The 20,741-nt window shown below is 38.7% G+C and overlaps 2 protein-coding genes across 2 annotated transcripts in view; one reads left to right on the top strand and one right to left on the bottom strand.

Moving 5' to 3' along the window:
• Positions 1-20,741, bottom strand: part of LOC140245542 (NEDD8 ultimate buster 1-like) — a 78,425-nt gene that overhangs the window by 12,204 nt on the left and 45,480 nt on the right. The gene's annotated exons all lie outside the window — the stretch shown is intronic.
• LOC140245541 (E3 SUMO-protein ligase ZBED1-like) lies at positions 1,900-12,571 on the top strand. The gene is given in 5 exon segments (XM_072325107.1): positions 1,900-2,035; positions 2,038-2,099; positions 7,567-8,040; positions 9,264-9,812; positions 10,838-12,571. Coding segments are annotated over 5 exon segments (2,013 nt in total). The 3' UTR covers positions 11,630-12,571.

Genomic DNA, 20,741 nt, shown 5'->3' with positions numbered 1-20,741 from the left:
CACTTGTTTGCGGACGGTGCCTCCGAAGCGCACGACTATTAATCAGTTAGTAATTAGCTCACGTACATATTGGTACAAATTACATTCTTTTCTCTCATTTGGTTAGGCGCTTAATCACTCGTTTTCAAAGCGGCGTAATGCTAAGCTATACGTAATAATTGATTGGATTCATCAATCCTGTTCAAACAAAGAATGGACTTGCGTTTAGACCAGGTGACTAGACTAGTCCATCAGTTGACATTTTAGCAGGCATCTGTTTAATTGTTTTGTGTTGAAGGCAATAACAACCTTTTCCTTTGGATATTGCCAAATAACAGCTAGGCATGCTGTCAGGTGGATGTGCTGGCAAACGCCATTTCGATAAGGATCATATGAACAATCATTACATGCCTGTTGGTACATTAAAAACGACCTTTTTCTGCTTATGAGCAAAGTGGAATCATGAACTGGTCTATTGTGTTGTACAGGTGTCATTGTTACGTCACAATCACTAGCCATCAGATGGCGCGCTCGATCTACTTTTTCGTTGCGCACACGTGCACTAATACAAAACTTTTCGATCCAAAGATCAAAAAGTTTGGAAAGTTTGGCTGCCAGTGTGACCGGACCGGACCACGAATAATCGTGAAGACTCATGACACCATCTTTTGCCAGTCCCACCGCTGAACCGCGGCTAGAACACACGGGACCTTGCTCCATTTTATGACCTATCGGGGGGACATAGTTTTTGTCTCTTACTATGGGGATCGAAGTGATGATTACACACATAACGTTGCTCAGACCACGGAGCTACTAATTTAGTAGCTCCATGCTCCAGACTCGGGATCAGGAATCGATCGACCTGGGTCCTTTGGGTCTGGAGGCGGGCGCGCTACCAACAGAGTCAAAATACACTCCCCAATTACAGTAAAACATTGAAGAACTATATAAATGGCGTACTCCGGACTCCTCCTTCACATTCGAAGTCCAACACATGGAGAATTCCAAGATATATAGTTTAAATGCAGTCTACTGCTACCTGAAAAAAAAAAGAATGCTCTTGTCAGTCCTGTAGGGCCTATAGCATTGTAGATAAACATTCTTATGAGCGCGGAGGCTCACAAATAGTAATTTTAGGAGGTTTTCTGACGTAACGAAACTGTGTGTTAATCAAGGAGAAAGTGAAAGAGTTTGGAGGGTCAGTGAAAGAGCGGGGAGGAGTCCCGGGGAAACAGTGTTGAAGGGTCTATAGTAAAGGTTGAGATGCTATATAATTATAGAAATTCCCCCCCCCAAAAAAAAAAAACAACGAAAAAAAAACAAAACAAAACATGTATATGGCCATAAGTCTCCCCTCCCCCCCCCCCCCCCCCCCTTCGAAAATTCAGTTTCTGGCCCGATATCACTGGATATGGTACGTACAGAGTTACGAGTACTCGCCATACGTACGCTATTTATCTAGCATTATGTTCTTTATGCTATTTGGACAATTGCATTACCTAAAAAGGAAAGAAATGTACATAGTTTATTACAAATGGATTCCTCCTCGATCCATGAAAACTCGATATTTCCGCAGACATCCTATATAGATTACGTCACATTTCTTTGCCGAAAACGACTGTTATCAAAGTCTAAATGAAGTCTGACCTTCCTGAATCGATTGCGTGGGTACGCAGTCATTGGCGCAATTTGTCGTCGATCAAATTAGGGGACAAAAACTGCATAGACATTGCATGCTCGCGACTCGCGTATGAGGACCCCATTGTGTCACCGCCTTGTTCCCCCTATATGTACTGTACGCGTACCTGCAGACCGATCGAAACAGAGATAAGCGTCAGTGCAACTTCGACTCTAGATCGATCATTTCAATCTTAAAATTTTGTCGATTTCCAGACTTTTGGGAGCTCAGAAAACTAAAAAATGCCTCGTAGGAGCAATCCTACGGCTGGCCAGAGCGGCAAAATACTCAGCCCACGGTCATCTGTTTGGCAATTCATGGAACTGAACCGAGAAACACGACGGGCCAAGTGTCAATTCTGCGACAAGATACTTGCGTACACGGGGGAACGACAAATTTGCGATACCATCTAACAGCCGCGCATTCGATGCAAGAATTCGAGGTAATGTACATGTGACAAGTAGGAATCGATTTGACAGGTTAAAACGTTTTTCTACACATCGACTACATGGTTTAAATCCATGCAGATCGATTAAAGTATGAATCACACTGCCTGGGTGGGAAAATCAAAATTCTTAGTCAGTGTACTCTATGTGTGGAGACTTTGGTCTTCAGTTGTGGATCAACTCGATGACATGGGACATTGTATGCAGTAGACGGATTCATAGCGCTTCTAGGGTTGGCCGGTTATATACAGTGTACTTTGTAACTGTTACTTGTAACGTTATAAGGGTGTGTACAGTTCTGGTCGAGGTGAGGATTTAGCTTTGAACGTTTTGCGAGATATTCAGAAACCACTCCAACGTTTATAGACCTATGAGATGTCAAAGAGCATGCAATTCTAAGGGGTATCAAAAGTTTTTTAGATGAAAATCGGTTTTGAAATGGCTGAGATATCCAAAAACAAGGTGAAACAAAAAGATCCTAGTAAAAGGCGTCTGTGGTCTGTCGCCTTTTATTATTGTCACTTTTTTGGATATCTCAGGCCATTTGAAAACCAATTTTCATCAAATGAACGTCGAATCCTTCTTAAAATTACATGCTTTTTCATATATCATATTATCTCACTAACAGTTAGGAATGTTCAAAACATGAATCCCCACCTCAACCAAGAAGGTTTCTACTGGAGCCATTATATTAGCAACGTACAGTAGTAGGCCTAACATTACACAAGTGCTTTGCACGGCGTCGGGGTTGTGGGGGGGGGGGGGGGTGCGTTGGTGCGAACGCTAATTTTTTTTTTTTTTCTTACACACAATTTAAAATCTCCACATGGTCCCGCTCATTGGCTTGATCGGTCACATTGCATTAATTGCTCCCTCACATGCACAGGTAAGAAAGAGGCCTGGTTTTTTTTTTTTTGTTTGTTTGTTTTTTGTCGTTTTTTTTTTGCTTGTCAGCTGAAGAAACCCGGAAGTGGAATTAGAAAGTTGCGCTGATGGCCCCCCTTTTTGTTTTTTGCTTGTTAGCTGATGAACCCGGAAGTAGCACCAGAAAGAAACGCACTTTCCCCCTCCCCCTCCCCCCCCCCCGAAAAAGCTATGGTGATGCCCGCGTGTACTCGTACGCTACATAAAATGGCATTAAAGAGAAAGGAAAAGAAAGAGGAAAGGGGAGAGGAAAATGGGAAATGAAGCTACACATGTTGTACTCTCGATAAGCACATGAAAAGAATACCGGTAATGTACAGTGCAATCCTGTTACTAACGAATATAATGAAATTCCTGTTATAACTAAGTGAAAAATCATGTCCCAAAATCTTTATTTGTTCTGTTCTATAAATAATTTTTGTATTTTATAATGCAAGAAAATTGCCAGTCCTAAGGACTGACCACAAATTCATATCACTACCAACAAAATACAAGCATTCAGTATGATATTGAGCCAAGACAAAAGAAGGTTATTTATTTATTTTATTTATTTTATTTTTGTTTTTATTTTTTTTTTTTGGGGGGGGCTTTTTTTTTAAATGTTCATTGGTACAAGTGTAGGCCTACATTTGAGAAAATGGGACAATTGACATTTCTTGAAATTTATATGTCACAGTTTTATAAAAGTTTTGAATTTTAAGGTATAATGAAATACATATGTAGCAATTTATTTCTTTTTTAACTTAGACTGTTCACTTGTACAAATGCTACATAGATCATTCTTCAAATGAGACAATATGTCATCACTTAAAACTCATCAGATTTTTTTTTTTTTTTTGGGGGGGGGAGGGTATACAAAGATATCATTACTGTATATTTGGTTGATAATTGGCAACTACATCTTTACAACCCCTTTTCACCTAAAAAAATCAATTACAATATTGTATCACAACATCCACACAGGGTTATCCACTCGACATGAATAAATTTCCTTTCTTGGTTAATGAACCCATAAGAAAAAGAAAAGTCTGCCGCAGATCTCCGGCAGACTTGACGCAGGTCTGCAGCATACTTTTTAGTCTGCGGCAAGAGTAAGCGGTAGTACGCGGCAGAACCAAGCTTTGCTGCAGACCTGCTGCATACTAACTGTTAGTATGCGGCAGGAACAGTCTGTGGCAGATCTGCGGGAATGCTGCCACAGAGAGGAGCTTGCGGCAGACTTCTCGCATACTGCATACCTGCATGTGTAGAAATCTTGCCGCAGATCTGCCACAACCTCTTCCTGAAATTGTACTTATGAATATTCATCATTAACAGCCTGCTGCAGATCTGCCGCAGATCTGCTACAGATAGTTTAGTAACCGTGCCATAAAACATAACAATATTTTATGGGTATATAAATCATGTGATGCATCGCAATTGTAGAACTGATAACTAGCAAAGTACGTCATGTCAAGTGGATAACTACAATATGAGGGTGCTGTGATAACATGGCTTTCTACACTGCACATTTGTTAAGGTCTATTTGTACCACACATACATGTATGAATGTGTATCATCTTTTCAAGAAAAGAAATTTAAAAGATTGGCAGGAGCTTGTGTGTAGGGTAAATACCCAGAGATGCCAAGTTCAAAAAATTTTTATGAGTGAGATTTTCGTGACTCGGCGTCTCGGCGGTCGCGCGCATGCGCGCGCGAACGAGGGGGGTGTCCGCCCTCCCATGGTAGGGAGTTTTTTTTTAATTATTAGCTCTTAATGATGCGATCTGGTGCATACTTAAGTGACTATCTTTTACTAATTTTGAAAGACAAAGGGAACTATGCCTTCAATTGCAACTATCACTTTAATCCTTTGAGCTATGCGCCTTATTTTTGGCCCAAGTTGCAGACTTCACCCGATGCGTGAGAAAAATGGGTGTCATGCGTGAGATCGTGAGACAGACCCTAAATGCTTGAGTCTCACGCAGAATGCGTGAGACTTGGTAGCTCTGAATACCTGCTGCCTGGAATGGTGATTGTGATTGTGATTTTTTTTTTTTTTTTTTTTCATACCCCCGCCAAACGAAGTTTGAAGGGGGTATATAGGAATCAGCGGACGGTCGGGCGGTCGGGCGGTCGGTCGGGCGGTCGGTGCGTTGCAAATCTTGCGTCGCGAACTACTTCCTCAGTTTTCAACCGATTCCCATAAAACTTGGCACAGATGTGTGCCTTGGGTTGTAGATGTGCAAGACATATTTTTTGACAGTACCCAAAAGTACGTTGCCATGGTAATGGCATATTATGGGCAAAAATGGGTACAAATCTTGCGTCGCGAACTCCTCCCACAGTTTTTGATCAATTTTTATGAAATTAGGTACAGATGTTCATCTGAATATGTTAATGTGCAAGACACATATTTCCACAGTGGCAAAAAGTGTGTTGCCATGGTAACGGCATGTTATTGGTAAAATATAGGGCAAAATGCTTCATGGCAAAACTGCTTCATCAGTGTTCTTCCAATTCTCATGGAATTCATATTGAATGTTTGTCTTAGGATATAGGTCAGCATGACACATTTCTTGACAGTGGCAAAAAGTATGTTGCCATGGTAACAGCTCACATATTATGAGCCAAAAGGATGGAAAATTTTGTGTTGCAAACTACTTCCTCAGTTTTTGCCCAATTTCCATGAAACTTGGTACAGATGTGTGCCTTTGGTTGTAGATGTGCAAGACGCATTTTTCGACAGTACCCGAAAGTACGTTGCCATGGTAACGGCATATTAATGGCAGAAGATCAAGGAAAGATCTTGCGGATTTAACTACTTCCTCAGTTTTTTGACCAAAGCTTATGAAATGTTTTGACCAAAGCTTATGAAATGTTGTTTGGCGGGGGTATAACCAGTCGCTGTAGCGACATTTCTAGTTTTAAATTGTGATACAATTTCTGTGTGAATCCAACAAGTCCTGAGGTACTTTTGTGCAGAATCATTTCATCATTTAATCAGCAACTTTGAATTTTATCCTGATGTTATATTCAAGAGAGATTACGTACATTTATAGAACTGGTTGATCAACACTGCACACTGTCACTGGTCCCGATGGTCTGGGACCAGTAAGAATTGGAAACTTCTGCTACTAAAACAAATCCCCAAATATGTGACTTGAGTGAACACAGCAATTATGGTCGAACACATCAGTGAGGTTTGAGGAAATCTGACCATCCGTTCAACCAAATTTATGATTTTGTAAAATTTTGGTGCCACCATCGCTGGATGAGACGTGAAACAGTGTGTGCTGCAGGACAGCAGGTATACACAAAGAGACAACATATTTTAATTTTTCTATCGTATTTCATTAATGAAAAAAAATATGTTATACAGTTTGCCTTGCCTCTTTCAGAAAGGGAATATTATTACCCTGACTTATGTACGTATGTCGTAATAGGTCGTAGTCTGTTCTTTCCATTAAAAATGGAATTTTATGGAATTCTCTTATCAATATCGATTGTTGTCTGCAATGATGTCACAGACTGTTGTAATCTTCTCATCCAGAGATGGCGACACCAAAACTTTTAAAAATTCATTAACTTCAAAACAGATTGATTTCCCTCAAACTTCACTGGTGTGTTCTGCTATTGCTGCATTCACTCGATCCACATGAATGAATATACGTAGGTAGGCCATATCATTCTCCTTTGATGAGACTGCTTCCATTTTATTGATTGTGACTATCTCGGTTGCTTGTTCAGTTCATTCAACTTGAATATTCAGGAATGTAATTCAATTTTAGTGTAAACCATGCTGTTTGTGAAAATTCAACTTACACACTACACACATGAGGGTACACTGGGTGGCAGGTAGCACATTCATATCATTTGAATGTCAATATTGGGTAAGTAACATGTAATATACTGAATGTGCTATGTGGTATCAAGAGTATTATTTTTGTCTTTACAGTATTTAACCATTTGTTCATGGTGCAATGTCTCTTTTTCTGCTTTTGAAAGGCAAGCATACAATGTGTGTACAACTTGTATAAAGATTGTAGGCCTATGAAAATGACATGGAATCTCTTTAAGTTAAACAGCTACACTCTGCATTCAGTCAAGTGGCATGAATTGCATCTTTTACCCTATTGAAATTAAGTCTCAGACAAAAAAGAAAGAAAGGTGTGTGGTAGGCCTATTGCATCATGTCCAGTGATTATCACCAAAGTCAAAGGTTTAACTCCCATGGTGTTAGACAGTCTGTAGTGAAATATACAGTAACCAGAAGCAAGGCATGTAACGCAGATCATTTAGGCTATTTCATACAATGCATTGTGTATGACCTATTGAACTGCCAACACTAGTGTGATGATCTGTTAAACTTGCATGTGTAGTACATACATTGTAAGTTGTTTGTCAAGCAGTTATATCTTAACTTAATCCTGCATGCCATAGAACTCAGCAGAAAGTGAATTGATATTCTGAAAACCTGCAACCTTTTGTTAGAATAGACTTTGCACAACTTATGATGAAATTGTTCATAAATTGTATTTGTGATATTTGCTATAACAGGTTGTTGGTCCATCAGCTAAGGTATTTAAGCCAGGAAAGATCAAGTCCATGGTTGGAAGCTCATTGCCAGCAGAGCGAAAAAAACGTGGAAGGCCCAAAATCAAAGGAGTGAAGGAGGAAGAAGGCACAGATGGACCTTCGACATCAAATAACCCAACACTCTCTACTGCCAACAACACATCAACTGAGGTTGCCAACCCAGCAACACAGAGTGCTGTGCTGTCAACAAAGCACCAGCCATCAGGCCTTTCTGCATTCCGTATGCGGTTCAGTATGAACAGGAGCTTCACAGACAACCAGAATGCCATTGTGCATGAAAAACTTCTTCAAATGCTTGTACAGAGCCTGCAACCACTCAGTTTTGTTGTGTCAGAAGGGTTCCAAGGGTTAATGAAATTTTTAGAGCCAGCATACCCTCTTCCAGACAAGAAGCTGTTGCAAGACATGCTGTTGAACATGTATGAAGCTGGCAAGGTAAGTAATTGAAGTGATACTCATCAGATTTAAGTGAGTGAAATAATTGATAGAGACAGTATTTATTAATTTTGTGACAGTCTGTGGAGGTACTCAGAGGAGTCACACACAGACATGCACACAGACAGACAGACACACACATGTACACACAAAATCAACAACAAATAAGATCAACTTGGCTGCGTCAGATATTATGGGAGTCTTCTCGACTAGTGTAATTTTGTATGCCATTATTTTTTTTTTTTGTTTCTTCATTTCCATTTCAAATAAGAATACATACAGTACAACAAATACAATGCATCTCTTACAGTCTGAAATTAAGCATTATTTAGTTTTTAAGTCAATGTGAAATGTGAAATAAACAGGAAACTTAACACTAACTTGGTATGAAATTCCAAACAATGGGAAAGCTGAAGGGAAGATCTTCTTGTGTAAACCGAATTAACTTTGAACAGATGAAAATTATTACATGTATGTGGGTATTGTAACTGTGAACAATACTGTTTGCAATAAACATTTTGATATATTCACAGGTAAAAAGTTTTGAAAGTAAAAGAACCAAAGTTTTGCGGTATGAAGGATTATATATAAATCATGAATCTTCAAAATTCATAATTTTGTAAACATTTTTCTTGCACTGCAGGGGCTTTATTAACCTGTCCCACTTGCCAGATCAGAAGAATGTACATGCAATGTACTAAATATGGCTGCTCAAAAAATAAAACAAAACAAAACAAACAAGCAAACAAAAACATAAACAAAAAAACAAATCCACACTCGTGTAGGTGCCTGATGCTCAATACAATGTACATAGTGTATGAGAAGCTCTTGCTAATGGTACCAATGACCTACTGTTCACTAGTAATGTGTTGTTTTGTTTGTTTGTTTGTTTGCTTGTTTTAGCACAATGTTTTAGCAACCTGTATTCGTTTTGGAACAACTAGCATATACTGTATGTAGTTGGCTGCTTTAATTGGTAGTGGTTATGTGTAGGCGAGCATGTGGATGTGGACCAGAACCCAACAACATACTCACCATTAGCTTCAATGTGTTTCATCTACTTTCTTTCTGTACGATTTTGAAATTGAAGCAAGGCTGTGCAGTATTATTTTTGTTTTTGCCCCTTTTAAAACTCCATTCTTACATATTTACATACTTGGATTTTGTAGAGTGCTGTTTTTGTTTTTGTTTTGCATAACAACCACTTTTTATACTCCTTACAGGTGAAACTCATGAGCACTCTTGCAGAGGATGCTCCACACTACTCTGTGGTCTACGATTTGTGGAGGAACAATGATCAAGAATGCTACATGACAGTCATCATCCATTACCTGAATGACCAGTGGGAGCGCAAGAGCTGGGTGCTTGGCACTGAGCAGTTGAGCCAGCTCCGTGTCACTGGAAATGAAATTGGCAACTGCATCAGCAGCCTCCTGCTTATGTACAACCTGCCTTTGCAGGGGCTTGTGGGGACTGTGTACCGTCAAGGCATGCTCAAGTCTCAGATGGGACGAATCGGCACCCTGTTGGCATGTGAAAGCATGAGCTGTGCTGCTGAAAAGCTGGACATGTGTGTTCAGGCAGCATTTGCCATACCAGAGATCAGGGATGTGATTGATAAGGCAGGGAAGTTAGCCAACTACCTGATCCACGATGACGGGGCACGCCGCATCCTTCAGGAAATGAAGGAGGTGGATGGCTTTACTCACCAGGTGGAACTGGTGCAAGATCACAAGGGGTCATGGGTAGCCACTTGTAATATGCTGATGAAGGTTTGTTATTGTACAATGACAGTGAATTCCAGTATCCAAAGTTCAAAGTTTAACTCCAGTCAACAAATCAAGAACCATATTAACCAGTGGGAGAAATTCTAATTGAAAAGAAGAATTTAAAGGATTTGTATAGTTTAGGCTGAGACCTAACTTCGGGTTTTTAACTTTTTTTGTTTTTGTTTTGTTTTTTGTGAGATAATGAGAAACCTTTTATCAAATATGAAAGAACATGTAGTTCCAAGAGAAATTCAATGTTTACCTGATGAAAATTGGTTTTGAAATGGATGAGATATCCAAAACAGAGTGATCCTAACAAAAGGTGGAACCCACCTTTTATATATGAGTGCTTTGTTTTACTTTGATTTTGGATGTGTTACCCATTCCAAAACCAATTTTCATCTAATAAAGTTTGAATTCCTCTTAGAATGGTATGGTCTGTACTATTAACAAAAGTGGTTTCGTGATATCTCACAAAATGTTAAAAGCCCAATTCTCATCTCCACCAATACTATACCATCCCTTTAAATACAAGTCTGTTAGGCCAGTAGTTGTTGAAAATATGCATGATTCTTTCAAGTTACATTTTGTGACGACTGCTATGGCTCAATTTCTGAAAACTCATTCAATTAATTTTGATATTAGATTGAATCTTTTTAAAGGGTTTTTGGTAACATTCTCATTTGAATGCATTTTGGAATGAAGAGCATAACATTAAAAGTAATGTGCTTGAAAAGTATCAGCAACTAGAAGTTTAAAAAAAAATCGATTAGACTGTTGTGCATCTTGTTTTGCCATACAATTTCGGTTGATTCTGCAGAAACCCCCAAAATATGTGGGCCAAACTGAACACTATACAAGTGTATAATTTCCACTCAGTTAACATGAACATTTTGCAAACACACTCATTAATGCCTATTCTCTAAGTGAATGCATGTTGTTGAATATGACATTGTAGGCCAGAAGTTAAAATCTATATTCTTTGGACATGTTACATAGTGTCACTATAACATTTCTCTCTGTTGCAGTTGATAGCCCTCAAGGAAGAGATTGAAAAAGTCGGCGATCAAGACATCAAGAACAAACAACTGTACCTCAGTGAAGAGAAATGGGCTCTCATTGAGTTATTGATGAATTCCCTCCAAATCCTGAAGGCAGCACTGACAGTTATGAGCGAGGACAAGACAGGCTCTGTGTCATGTCTTCTGCCAGTGGTCCACAGCATTCTCCAGCATTGTGAAGATTCCAGTCATGCCAAGAACTCACCCATGGACAACTTCCTGAAGACCATTGGCAAGGAAACCCGGGAAAAGTGGGATCTCACTGCCATTCTCCCTTCATCCATACCGATGCTTGCTGCTCTGCTTGATCCAAGATTTAAGAAACTGAAATTCATTGCTGAAGAGGACAAAGGAGATGTGTTTGATGCCCTCAAGGGAGTTCTTGGTACCATTAAAGTTGGAGGAACTGATGGCACAACCAACTCCAACTCTCAGGACCTGTCCCCATTCCTGTGTCTGTTCGGTGGAACTGAGGAATATACTCAGGAGCGTCAGGACACTGACAGTGAGATTACCAACTACATCAACTTTCCTATGCTGAGACATGAGTGCTGTCCACTGGACTGGTGGCGGGTCAATCAAGGGAGGTTTCCAGAGTTGGCTAAGCTGGCCAGACAGTACCTGTCAGTACCAGCTATTGCACTGCCAGTGAAGGAAATCAGAGCTGGTGCTTGTCAGCTGGATATGAAGAGGGGTCTTCTTGAAGTAGAGGCTGCAGGACCCCTGATCTTCATGAATCATAACTGGGCATTATACTAAACATTGCAGAATTGGCTCTGACAACTGAAACTCAAGCCTTGGTCTTCTGAGCATGCCACAACAACTGATTTGAAATGGTTTGTATCATATCAGTTGTCAGGGCTGATCTTACGCCAGAGGTTGACAGAGTTGCAGTGAGGGGGGTCATGTTACTCATCAAGATGTGGAAAATGTAAACCAATGCTTGGTTCTCTTCATGAACAAATACAAGTGGTGGTGGAACAAAATCTTACATACATGCAACTTGGATCTTAAGTAATTGAACAGACACAAGGGAGGGAAATTTCTTTTCAAATGCGAATCATTTTAATTGCATGTGCATTGGTCTACAACATGATGAGATTGATGAGAAAAAGCAGAACAGGGTCATGATAAAATGACCAGAGTTATGTATAAAAAACAACAACAATAATGTGTCAGCATCTAATGTATTGCAAATTTCTTTATTTCAAACAGCAACATTCTTTTACCTTTTGTTGCATACAACATGAATGGTAACCATCCCAATACTTTTGAAAAAAAGAACTGTAAATCTGACAGTACAGTGAAACCCTGTTATAATGAGCTTGCCTGAAACAAGGAACCACTTTTAACAAGCTGATAACATTAGTCCTATTTTCCTTTGAGTGTAAACCAATGGCAGAACGGTTTGGTGACAATGAGCTCAATTATAATGAGATTCTAATTTTAACAAGGACATTTTTGGTGCATTTTGATAAAGAAACACATAGGCAGTCTGATCAGATACGAGGTTCCATTTTTTGACTTGCTGCTTTCAAACGTGAAAAACAAAACATTTAAAATTGAATTCATGCTATCCATGTATTCTCTTTGTTGTTCTGCAGAGTCTGTGCTGAACACACTTAATGTGTTCAGCACATGTGCATTGTACAGATGTACATACATGTCAGGGGCGGATCCAGGAATTCTGTAAAGGGGGGGGGGGGGGCGTGACTAATATTTCTGGTGCCACTTCCGGGTTTCATTTCATTTTTTTCTTTTTATTTCTTTTGTTTTTAACAAAAAATAAAGGGGGACGTGCGCCGGTTGCGCCCCCCTCTGGATCCGCCACTGCATGTACATGTTTGCATAGTGATCCCATGCTGTCTCCCTATACGAACTATCTGAAGCAGGAAGAGGAAACAACATGCTAGGCTCAGACCCACCGCTATCCCTCTCTATCCCCATTATCAGTGATGAATATAAACCAGTAACTGTGCTTTCCATGTTTTCTTATAAACCATGTGATAAGATACACTATTACCCTCCAGTGTACTTAAATCTTTGAACATAATCATTTGATTTCTTTTAGAGATGCACTACTATACTATTATACTCATTCAAAAACTTTTCATCTAATGAAACTAGTGGCAGAAAATGGAAGAATATTTTTGGGAATGCATGCAGCTGTTTTGCTGGTTAGTAAACATTGGTGTGTACATTATGTAAAAGATTAAAGCTGAAATAATTCTTGAAATCAATGTGATCCCACCAGGCAGCAACAGCATAAAACTGTTGAATCATCATGATCCTGCTTGGCAACAACATAAAATAAGTTGAATAAAGCATGTAACCTACTTGTGCCAATGTTCAGAAAAATAACAACAGTGCTTAGTAGATTTTCTTTTAAGTTTGTTCATTATCATCGTATGCTGCATTTCACAAATGAATATTTTCATTCTCTCTGAATGGTCTAATATATGAGGTAGAATTAGGTGTAAAAAGGATCATGAATTCTACCCTGTCGTGTACCTTTCAAGAACACGTACAAAATGCAATGAGGTTTTCCAAAGAAAAATAAAGAATGCATTTTCAACCCCTTCTGAATCATAAATCCTCAAAGATTGGAGGCAGAATAATTCATAAAATCGTCCAATCCCGCTGGGCACCAACAGCGTAATTTACCCAGCAAGTTAAATAACGCATGTTACTCTACTTGCGCTGATGTTAAGAAAAAGTAACGAATACATTTAATACTGTATAATCTATGTTAATTACATTTGTGTCATTTTACACTGTACATGTATTTTACAAATGAAAACTTGCATTCTTTCAGAATAGTTCAATACACAAAGGAAAGACAGATGTTGAAAGTGTCATAAATTCGACCCTGCTGTGTACTTTTCAGGAGCAAATGTACAACATGTCCAAAAAAGTTTGGGGAAGAAAAATAGAAAATGCATTTCAACCCCTTTCTTTCTTCTTCTTTTTTTTTTTTTTTGCTTCAATTCACAACTAATTTTATTCGTTCTTAATAATGAGCCATACACTTGTGTAAATAAAATGCAAAGACTGTTCGTACACTGTAGCTTTGATTGATTGGTATATGACTCCATGCTTGTGTTTTTCTTTGTTTTTAGTGAGTACGGTTATTACGAGGACACTGTAGCTTTGATTGATTGGTATATGACTCCATGCTTGTGTTTTTCTTTGTTTTTAGTGAGTACGGTTATTACGAGGAACCAATTATGACAAGATAATATCACTGATCCCACAGACCTTCAAGCAACACAGGTCCCACAGACCTTGTTAGAATGGGTTTCACTGTAGATACTGTATATTGATATCCTTGGTATTTGTAAATTAGCAACTGTTTGAAGTACACGAATAGTAAAGTCATCAGGCCAAGTACATGTAATTGATTTTCAAGTACAATGTCTGTCATAAAATTTAACTTGCTACTCTCTGACATTGATCTACATTATTCAGATTTTGCTGGCAACTCATGGACATGTACACTGTACTAGTATATTGTGAGTAATCGACGATACAATTGAAGCCATCAATTGGACTACGTTATGTATGTGTACATTGCAATGTTATCTTCCTTTCCCCAAGCAAGGGCAGGATTCCAGTCCTTTGTACTTTAATGATGTATTCAGTGGGGTCTAGGGCAACTACCTCCTGGGCAATTATCCCGGACCCTTCCCCTGGCCCTAATCCTAATCCTAATCCTGAACCTAATCCTAACCCAAACCCAAACTCCTAACACTAAACCTAACCCTAATCTTAACTCTAACCTTACCACTAACCAGTATTTAGCCGGGGGGTAATTGCCCTCTGGGGGTAATTGTCCGGATACGATTCAGTGTTATGTTATATACATGTATATACAATTATTACAGTCCAGTAGAGCAAATACTGTAATATTTTTTCACTGTAGTTGATATTTGTACCATATGTTTCGTGTTTCTGTTTTAACCATTGATGCTTCTTAAATATACAAGCAGCTAAAAAATACATTAATGCCATTTGTAAGTCGATCGTCATGAACTACACGTGTGACTATACAAAAGGCAGCAAGATCGCCATAACCCTGTATGTAAGTTTAATGTACATGCTGACAGTGATGCCTCTTCTAGGTATCACATGCTTTTACACATGTACTAAGTATCTGTAAGAAACAGTTTTATGATGGTATGTTTTTTGAATGGTTGTACTACAGTGCATACACTGTACAAGGTTTTCATACAATATTTTAACTAATGTTTTTGGGAGCCAGATGTGAAGGGATAGTTCTCTTTTTTCCTTGCACAGATATGTTCTTGCATCATGTATCATCTTCTACAGAAGAGAGTGAAAAGAACATTCATGTTTTTAGTGAGTATCAATCTTTCTCTTTCTTTTGTTATGCTTTGTATGTTATTGTATTCAAAATTATCAGTAAAATAAAATGTGAGGGCAGTAATGCATGTATGTAATTCACTTATGCTTTTATGATATGTTGATACATACTAGAAGACAAGGGCAAGATCAAATAAAAACAACTTACGTTATACAGTCTGACAGACATTGGCATTTGAAAAAAAAAAAAAATAATGCAGTGTACCAATGCAAGACTTGTTTGAACAATCATTACATTTCTTTGTCAAACTCTAGCTTCAAATTAATGGCCCTGACCTTGTTGGCACTTGATCATGCCATGATCTTTGAGCAAAGTCAGTGACCAGACAAGTCTCTAGTCATGTACATGTATATCATATATAAATATATATATGATAATAGTGATGTTACTATAGAAAAATGTGTTAAATACTAATTTGTTTTTATTCAAAATTATTTTATTTTATTTTATTTTATTTTATCTTATTTTTTTTTTTTTTTTTGGGGGGGGGGCCTCTTCGTCACGGATGAAAGTGATGAGGCAAATTTTGATTTTGAATAAAAGACAATTGGCATTTAATGCATTTTTCTATTGTGACATTACTACATGTATTACTATTACTGCCAATATGCAGATCAAATGAAATATATATTATATACATATATATATATATATAACCCTAGCATGGCAGTAGCAAAGCATTGCATTTTCTCTGTTTTAACATCCCCCTTTGCTGTTTTCTGATGCATATCACATTCTGCACTGGCATAACAGATATGTATCTCTCACACACACACACACATATATATATACATATATATATTTATTCACACAAGTTGTATAATGCTATTTCCAACCATAAGGAAAAATGCGGAATAAATGATAGTTTGGCGGAATTTTGATAAAAAGCATAATATTCAGAAAAAAAATGCAAGTATCGCCTTTTTGCTCAATGAAGAATTGAATTGATAAAAGCACAAAATGCATTTTGTACCACAAAATTCTGCATGTTAGTGAGAAAAATACAACTTCTTTTTTTTTTTTTTGGAGAAAAAGCAGATATACCTACATCCCCCAATTACCTGTTTTTTTTTTATGCACATCCAATATATACACCCATTTTTTATTTTTTTTTTGCATCACCGACAATCTCCCCTAAATTGTATTGATGGTACAGTCCTAATTCTACACAAATACTATGCCATCTGTGTCCTACTGTGGAGTAGTCCTTAGGCCCCAGATTACTGATAAAGCATTGAAAAACATTGTCAAAACCAGGGGAATAAAAAAATCCCCCCTATGGAGCGAATTCCCTTAAGATACCTAATTTTCAGACATTTATTCGCCCTATGGACCGATATACACACACTGTACATGTAAATATATGCATAATAGTTTCCCTGCATCTCATTGTTTTTCAAATCATTAATTTTTTTCAGTCTTGTATAAAAAGTTGATTTCATTGTGTACAAAAAAAAAAAAGGATTTTTGTTTGTACAGTGTATTTTACATTACTCATGGCAAGTATGCATCATGGGAAATCATACAGATACGACCTTACAAGCAGGTTCATATACTAGCTTTCATCAATATATGCCTGTTAAGGTCAGTTTGAACTTACAGAAATGACAGGAGTGACATGAGACAAGTGAAATTATGAAACATGAAATTTGACTATGAATACAGTATACAGTACTCTGCTTTTTGGGTACCGCTTAATCGGGCCAACTGGCTGTAATTATTCAAACAGTTGTCACTTTTCTATTGATGTACAAAAGAATTCCACAGGTGCATCTGTGCCTTTGGTGACGGGGTTTGATGCCGCTGTCTTGCTGTGCAATCTGAAGATTCATTTTGAACGTTAACTTAATGTTGGCTATATTTTGCTTGTTTATCTTAAATGAAACGAAATCTCACTTAATGATAAAGCTCATTAAACAAAGGCCAATCCCTTCAAGAAATATGTGCAAAAGTGCAAATCAGAGCTGTATCATGTGAAAGTGTTTAAAACTGTACCCTCCCGGAAAGCCGGTTTTATCACTTTTCCACTTAATTCCTCCAAATAAAACTGATATGGAATAATCTTCGAGTATAATTCTATATTAATAGATATATCAGATTAGTGGCCGGGCACGGCCAGTCGAGTAATTTTCATTTTCATTTCATTTTTTGCGCAATTTCTATTCACGCATCCCCGTGTCTTTACCATTATGTACCACCTACCTTTTATAAGTAGGGATGGCGAAAAGTAATTACCATCACAAAGACATATTTTCGTTAGAAAGTGGCTGATGATTATGCAATGAGACATGAGTCAATTGTCTTCCTATCTGCGCGGCAGATCCAGTTTGCCACATGCTTCAAATACTTTCGAGTGGCGGCATCAAACGTGACTTCAAAGGAAATACGACAGTTGTGACTCCACTCTCTTGAACCTCCTTGATCGGGCATTCCCAATTACACTTAGACCCCGTTTACAGTGCGAGGCTCGGCCGCGGCTCGGCCGTGGCCGTGCCCAGCCCCGCTTCAGTGTAAACGCGCAAAAGGCCAAATGCGAGGCCAAAATTGGCCTCGCATTTGGCCTCGCTCTGGAGGTGGTCTCGGCCGTGGCCGAGCTGCGGCCGAGCCCGGCCTTTTCTTGGTGTAAACGCAAACTGGGCCAAATGCGCGGCCAATTGCGCGGCCAATTTTAGTCTGGCTTCCAAACCCTCTGCATGTATCTTTCGCTATTCAGGATATTAATCCCCTCAACGTCGAAAACTAGTATAGTTTAAGGTGGTTTTGTCCTGCAAAGGATCTTTCCTTCGGCAAAGGCCTTTGCCCGAACGGCGACTTCGTCGCCACGGAATTCATTTGGCGAAGGGTCTGAAAACCAGACAATACCAAATTGCATTTGTTTATAAGCAGACCGCCACCACGACAAATTGAAAGGTTTGAATCAAAAGCGCGGCCGAGCCCGGCAGTGTAAACGGACAAAATTGCGGGGCCCGGCCTCGCAATTGAGGCTGGGCTCGGCCGCGGCTCGGCCCAGCCCCGCACTGTAAACGGGGTCTTACAGTACCAATGAAACACATGGGGACACAACAGAATTCATTGCAGCATTTGGCTGCATACCATGCATAGGAATCTAGCTGCACATGACACATACATGTACTTAAAAGCATGCATGCGACTCCATGAGGACTCAGATTATTCACAGAGTTATGCTGCAGACACTCACCAAGGCTGTTGTGTGAATTTATGTGAGCTGTGACTGTAGGTGACAAACTGTGCTGTGACTGTAGGTGACATACTGTGCTGTGAGTCTAATACAGAGAGGTTGTGATTAGTTTCTGTGATATCTGGGATGTGAATGGATCAACATGCTTTCTGGTTAATTGGGTACTCTGGTGAATCGCGAACTCCTGTTGATTGGGTACTCCACTTAATCGGGTAAGAAATGCTCTGCAAGACACCTACCGATTAAGTGGAGAGGACTGTACCATTTTTTTTATACATGCAGTTCTGTATTTAGTATTCTATGTTTCTTGCATCAACTTCTGGGTTTCATCACCAGCTGAAAAAAAAAAAAAAAAAAAAAAACAGGCCTTTAGCACAATTTTCCAGTGCCACTTCTGGATTTCTTCAGCTAACAAGCAAAAAATACTGTCGCCACTTCCAGTTTTCATCAGCTGACAAGCAAAAAAAAAAAAACAAAACAAAACAAAAACCCAAAACCCAAACCCCCCCAAAACAACAACAACCAACCAACCAACTAACAATAAACAAAAAACAAAACAGCCTTCACCTCAATTTTGTGGCATAACTTCCAAGAGTAGCCTGCAAAGCAAGAATAACAACAACAAAAAAGCTTACCGGTAACCATATTTTTGTGGTACCACTTCCAGGGTAAAAAAGTGGGGCCCAAAGTGGATGGACCCTATGTATTCCTATGTATTATGCATTAAAAAAAGTATAAGAGGGGTAACTCGTTTTGTTGTGTTCTCATGCCCAGCACACCCACCCCCTCAAAAGGAAAAAAAAAAAAAAAATAGGAGTACAACAAGTTGATTCATCCCTCAATATATTGTTTAAAATTCTTATAAATGAAAATGGTAAAGAAAAAAATAGGATTACAAAAAGTTAATTAATCCCTCAATATATTGTTTCAAATTCTTAATTATAAACGAAAATTGCACATTCTTAAAATGAACATTTTGAATTTTCATTTGTATTGAAAAAAAAAAACGGACTGAAGCTATCACTCTCTCCCATAATTATACAGTTGTTGACCTCTAGGCTATAGTCAAATTCTATCAAGGGTATCCTGACTTACACATCCTCCATGGTTGAGACAACTTACCTGAGATGTCTATTAGTGCACCTGCAGAAATTGATTTTACTTCATATTTGATAAATGATGCCTACACTTGTACAGAACAAAGAGATGTCAGGTGAAGAGACCTGAAATGTAGGCCTATAGTCTAAATACGTCTGTAGGAAAATGGATGTCATTACAGAGGTCGAAAGAGGATCAACCATGTTAAAATGACTGATCACTAGGGGGGCTCTGCTGGACCTTGTGCACTTAGCACGTACTGTTGGCACTGTTTCAATAGTAGTTTCACTTCTACAAGTCCTTTATGGTTTTATTTGTACAAGGAGAAGGGAAAATTGCTTTAAAAGGGGTGAAATCACGCTTGTTTCCCTATATGCAATATCTGTGACAGAAGCTAGTCAGAACAAACAAAGCAGTGGAGGCTGCATAGAAACAATTGACCAGGGTTCCCAAACAATTGGTATGTTGATAAAGAAATTTGACATTTGTTATTTCCATCCCCATATCAATGGTATCTCGATTAGATAATTCGGATGGAATGTTTGTTGTCATCATGACTGGATATGGGCAAAGGTGTGTACATTTTTTTTAAAATCACAGTATTAGTAGTAAAAGCAATATAACTCTAGAGAATCCCTACATGAAGAAAAATAGGTGTCCTTGATATATTTGAATAATGTGAGAATCCTTTCCTGCCGGACACAGCTTGGTAAAATACAATTTCAATTTTGTGCGAGGTGTGATGGGGACAGAACAGTTAAAAAACCTGTCATACATTTCTTCAGCTGCAACACTATATTACACTTTCCAAATGATGACTGCATGGTGAGGCTTGGAAGAGGATAATGGGGGTGCGATCCTCATGAACAAACTTTCTAAGAACCCTGTCCCACATTTCCTTGCAGCAACAACAAGAACAAAGAACAACAGCAACAACAACAACAACAACAACAACAACAACAACAACAACAACAACAACAACAACAACGGCCAAACAAACAAACACACACACACACACACACACACACACACACACACACACACACACTTGCACAATACAGCACTGCCGGCCGTTCTCCGCAGTGAACACAACACGCGCGTTGTTTACACGCAAATGAAAACTTTACACCAATGACTGACGAGGATTTCAATGATCGATAAATACAATAAGAATTTCGTCAGAGGCACGA

The sequence above is a fragment of the Diadema setosum genome, chromosome 22 (assembly GCF_964275005.1).
Source record: "Diadema setosum chromosome 22, eeDiaSeto1, whole genome shotgun sequence".
NCBI lineage: Eukaryota > Metazoa > Echinodermata > Echinoidea > Diadematoida > Diadematidae > Diadema > Diadema setosum.
This window is presented reverse-complemented; position numbering and strand designations above follow the sequence as displayed.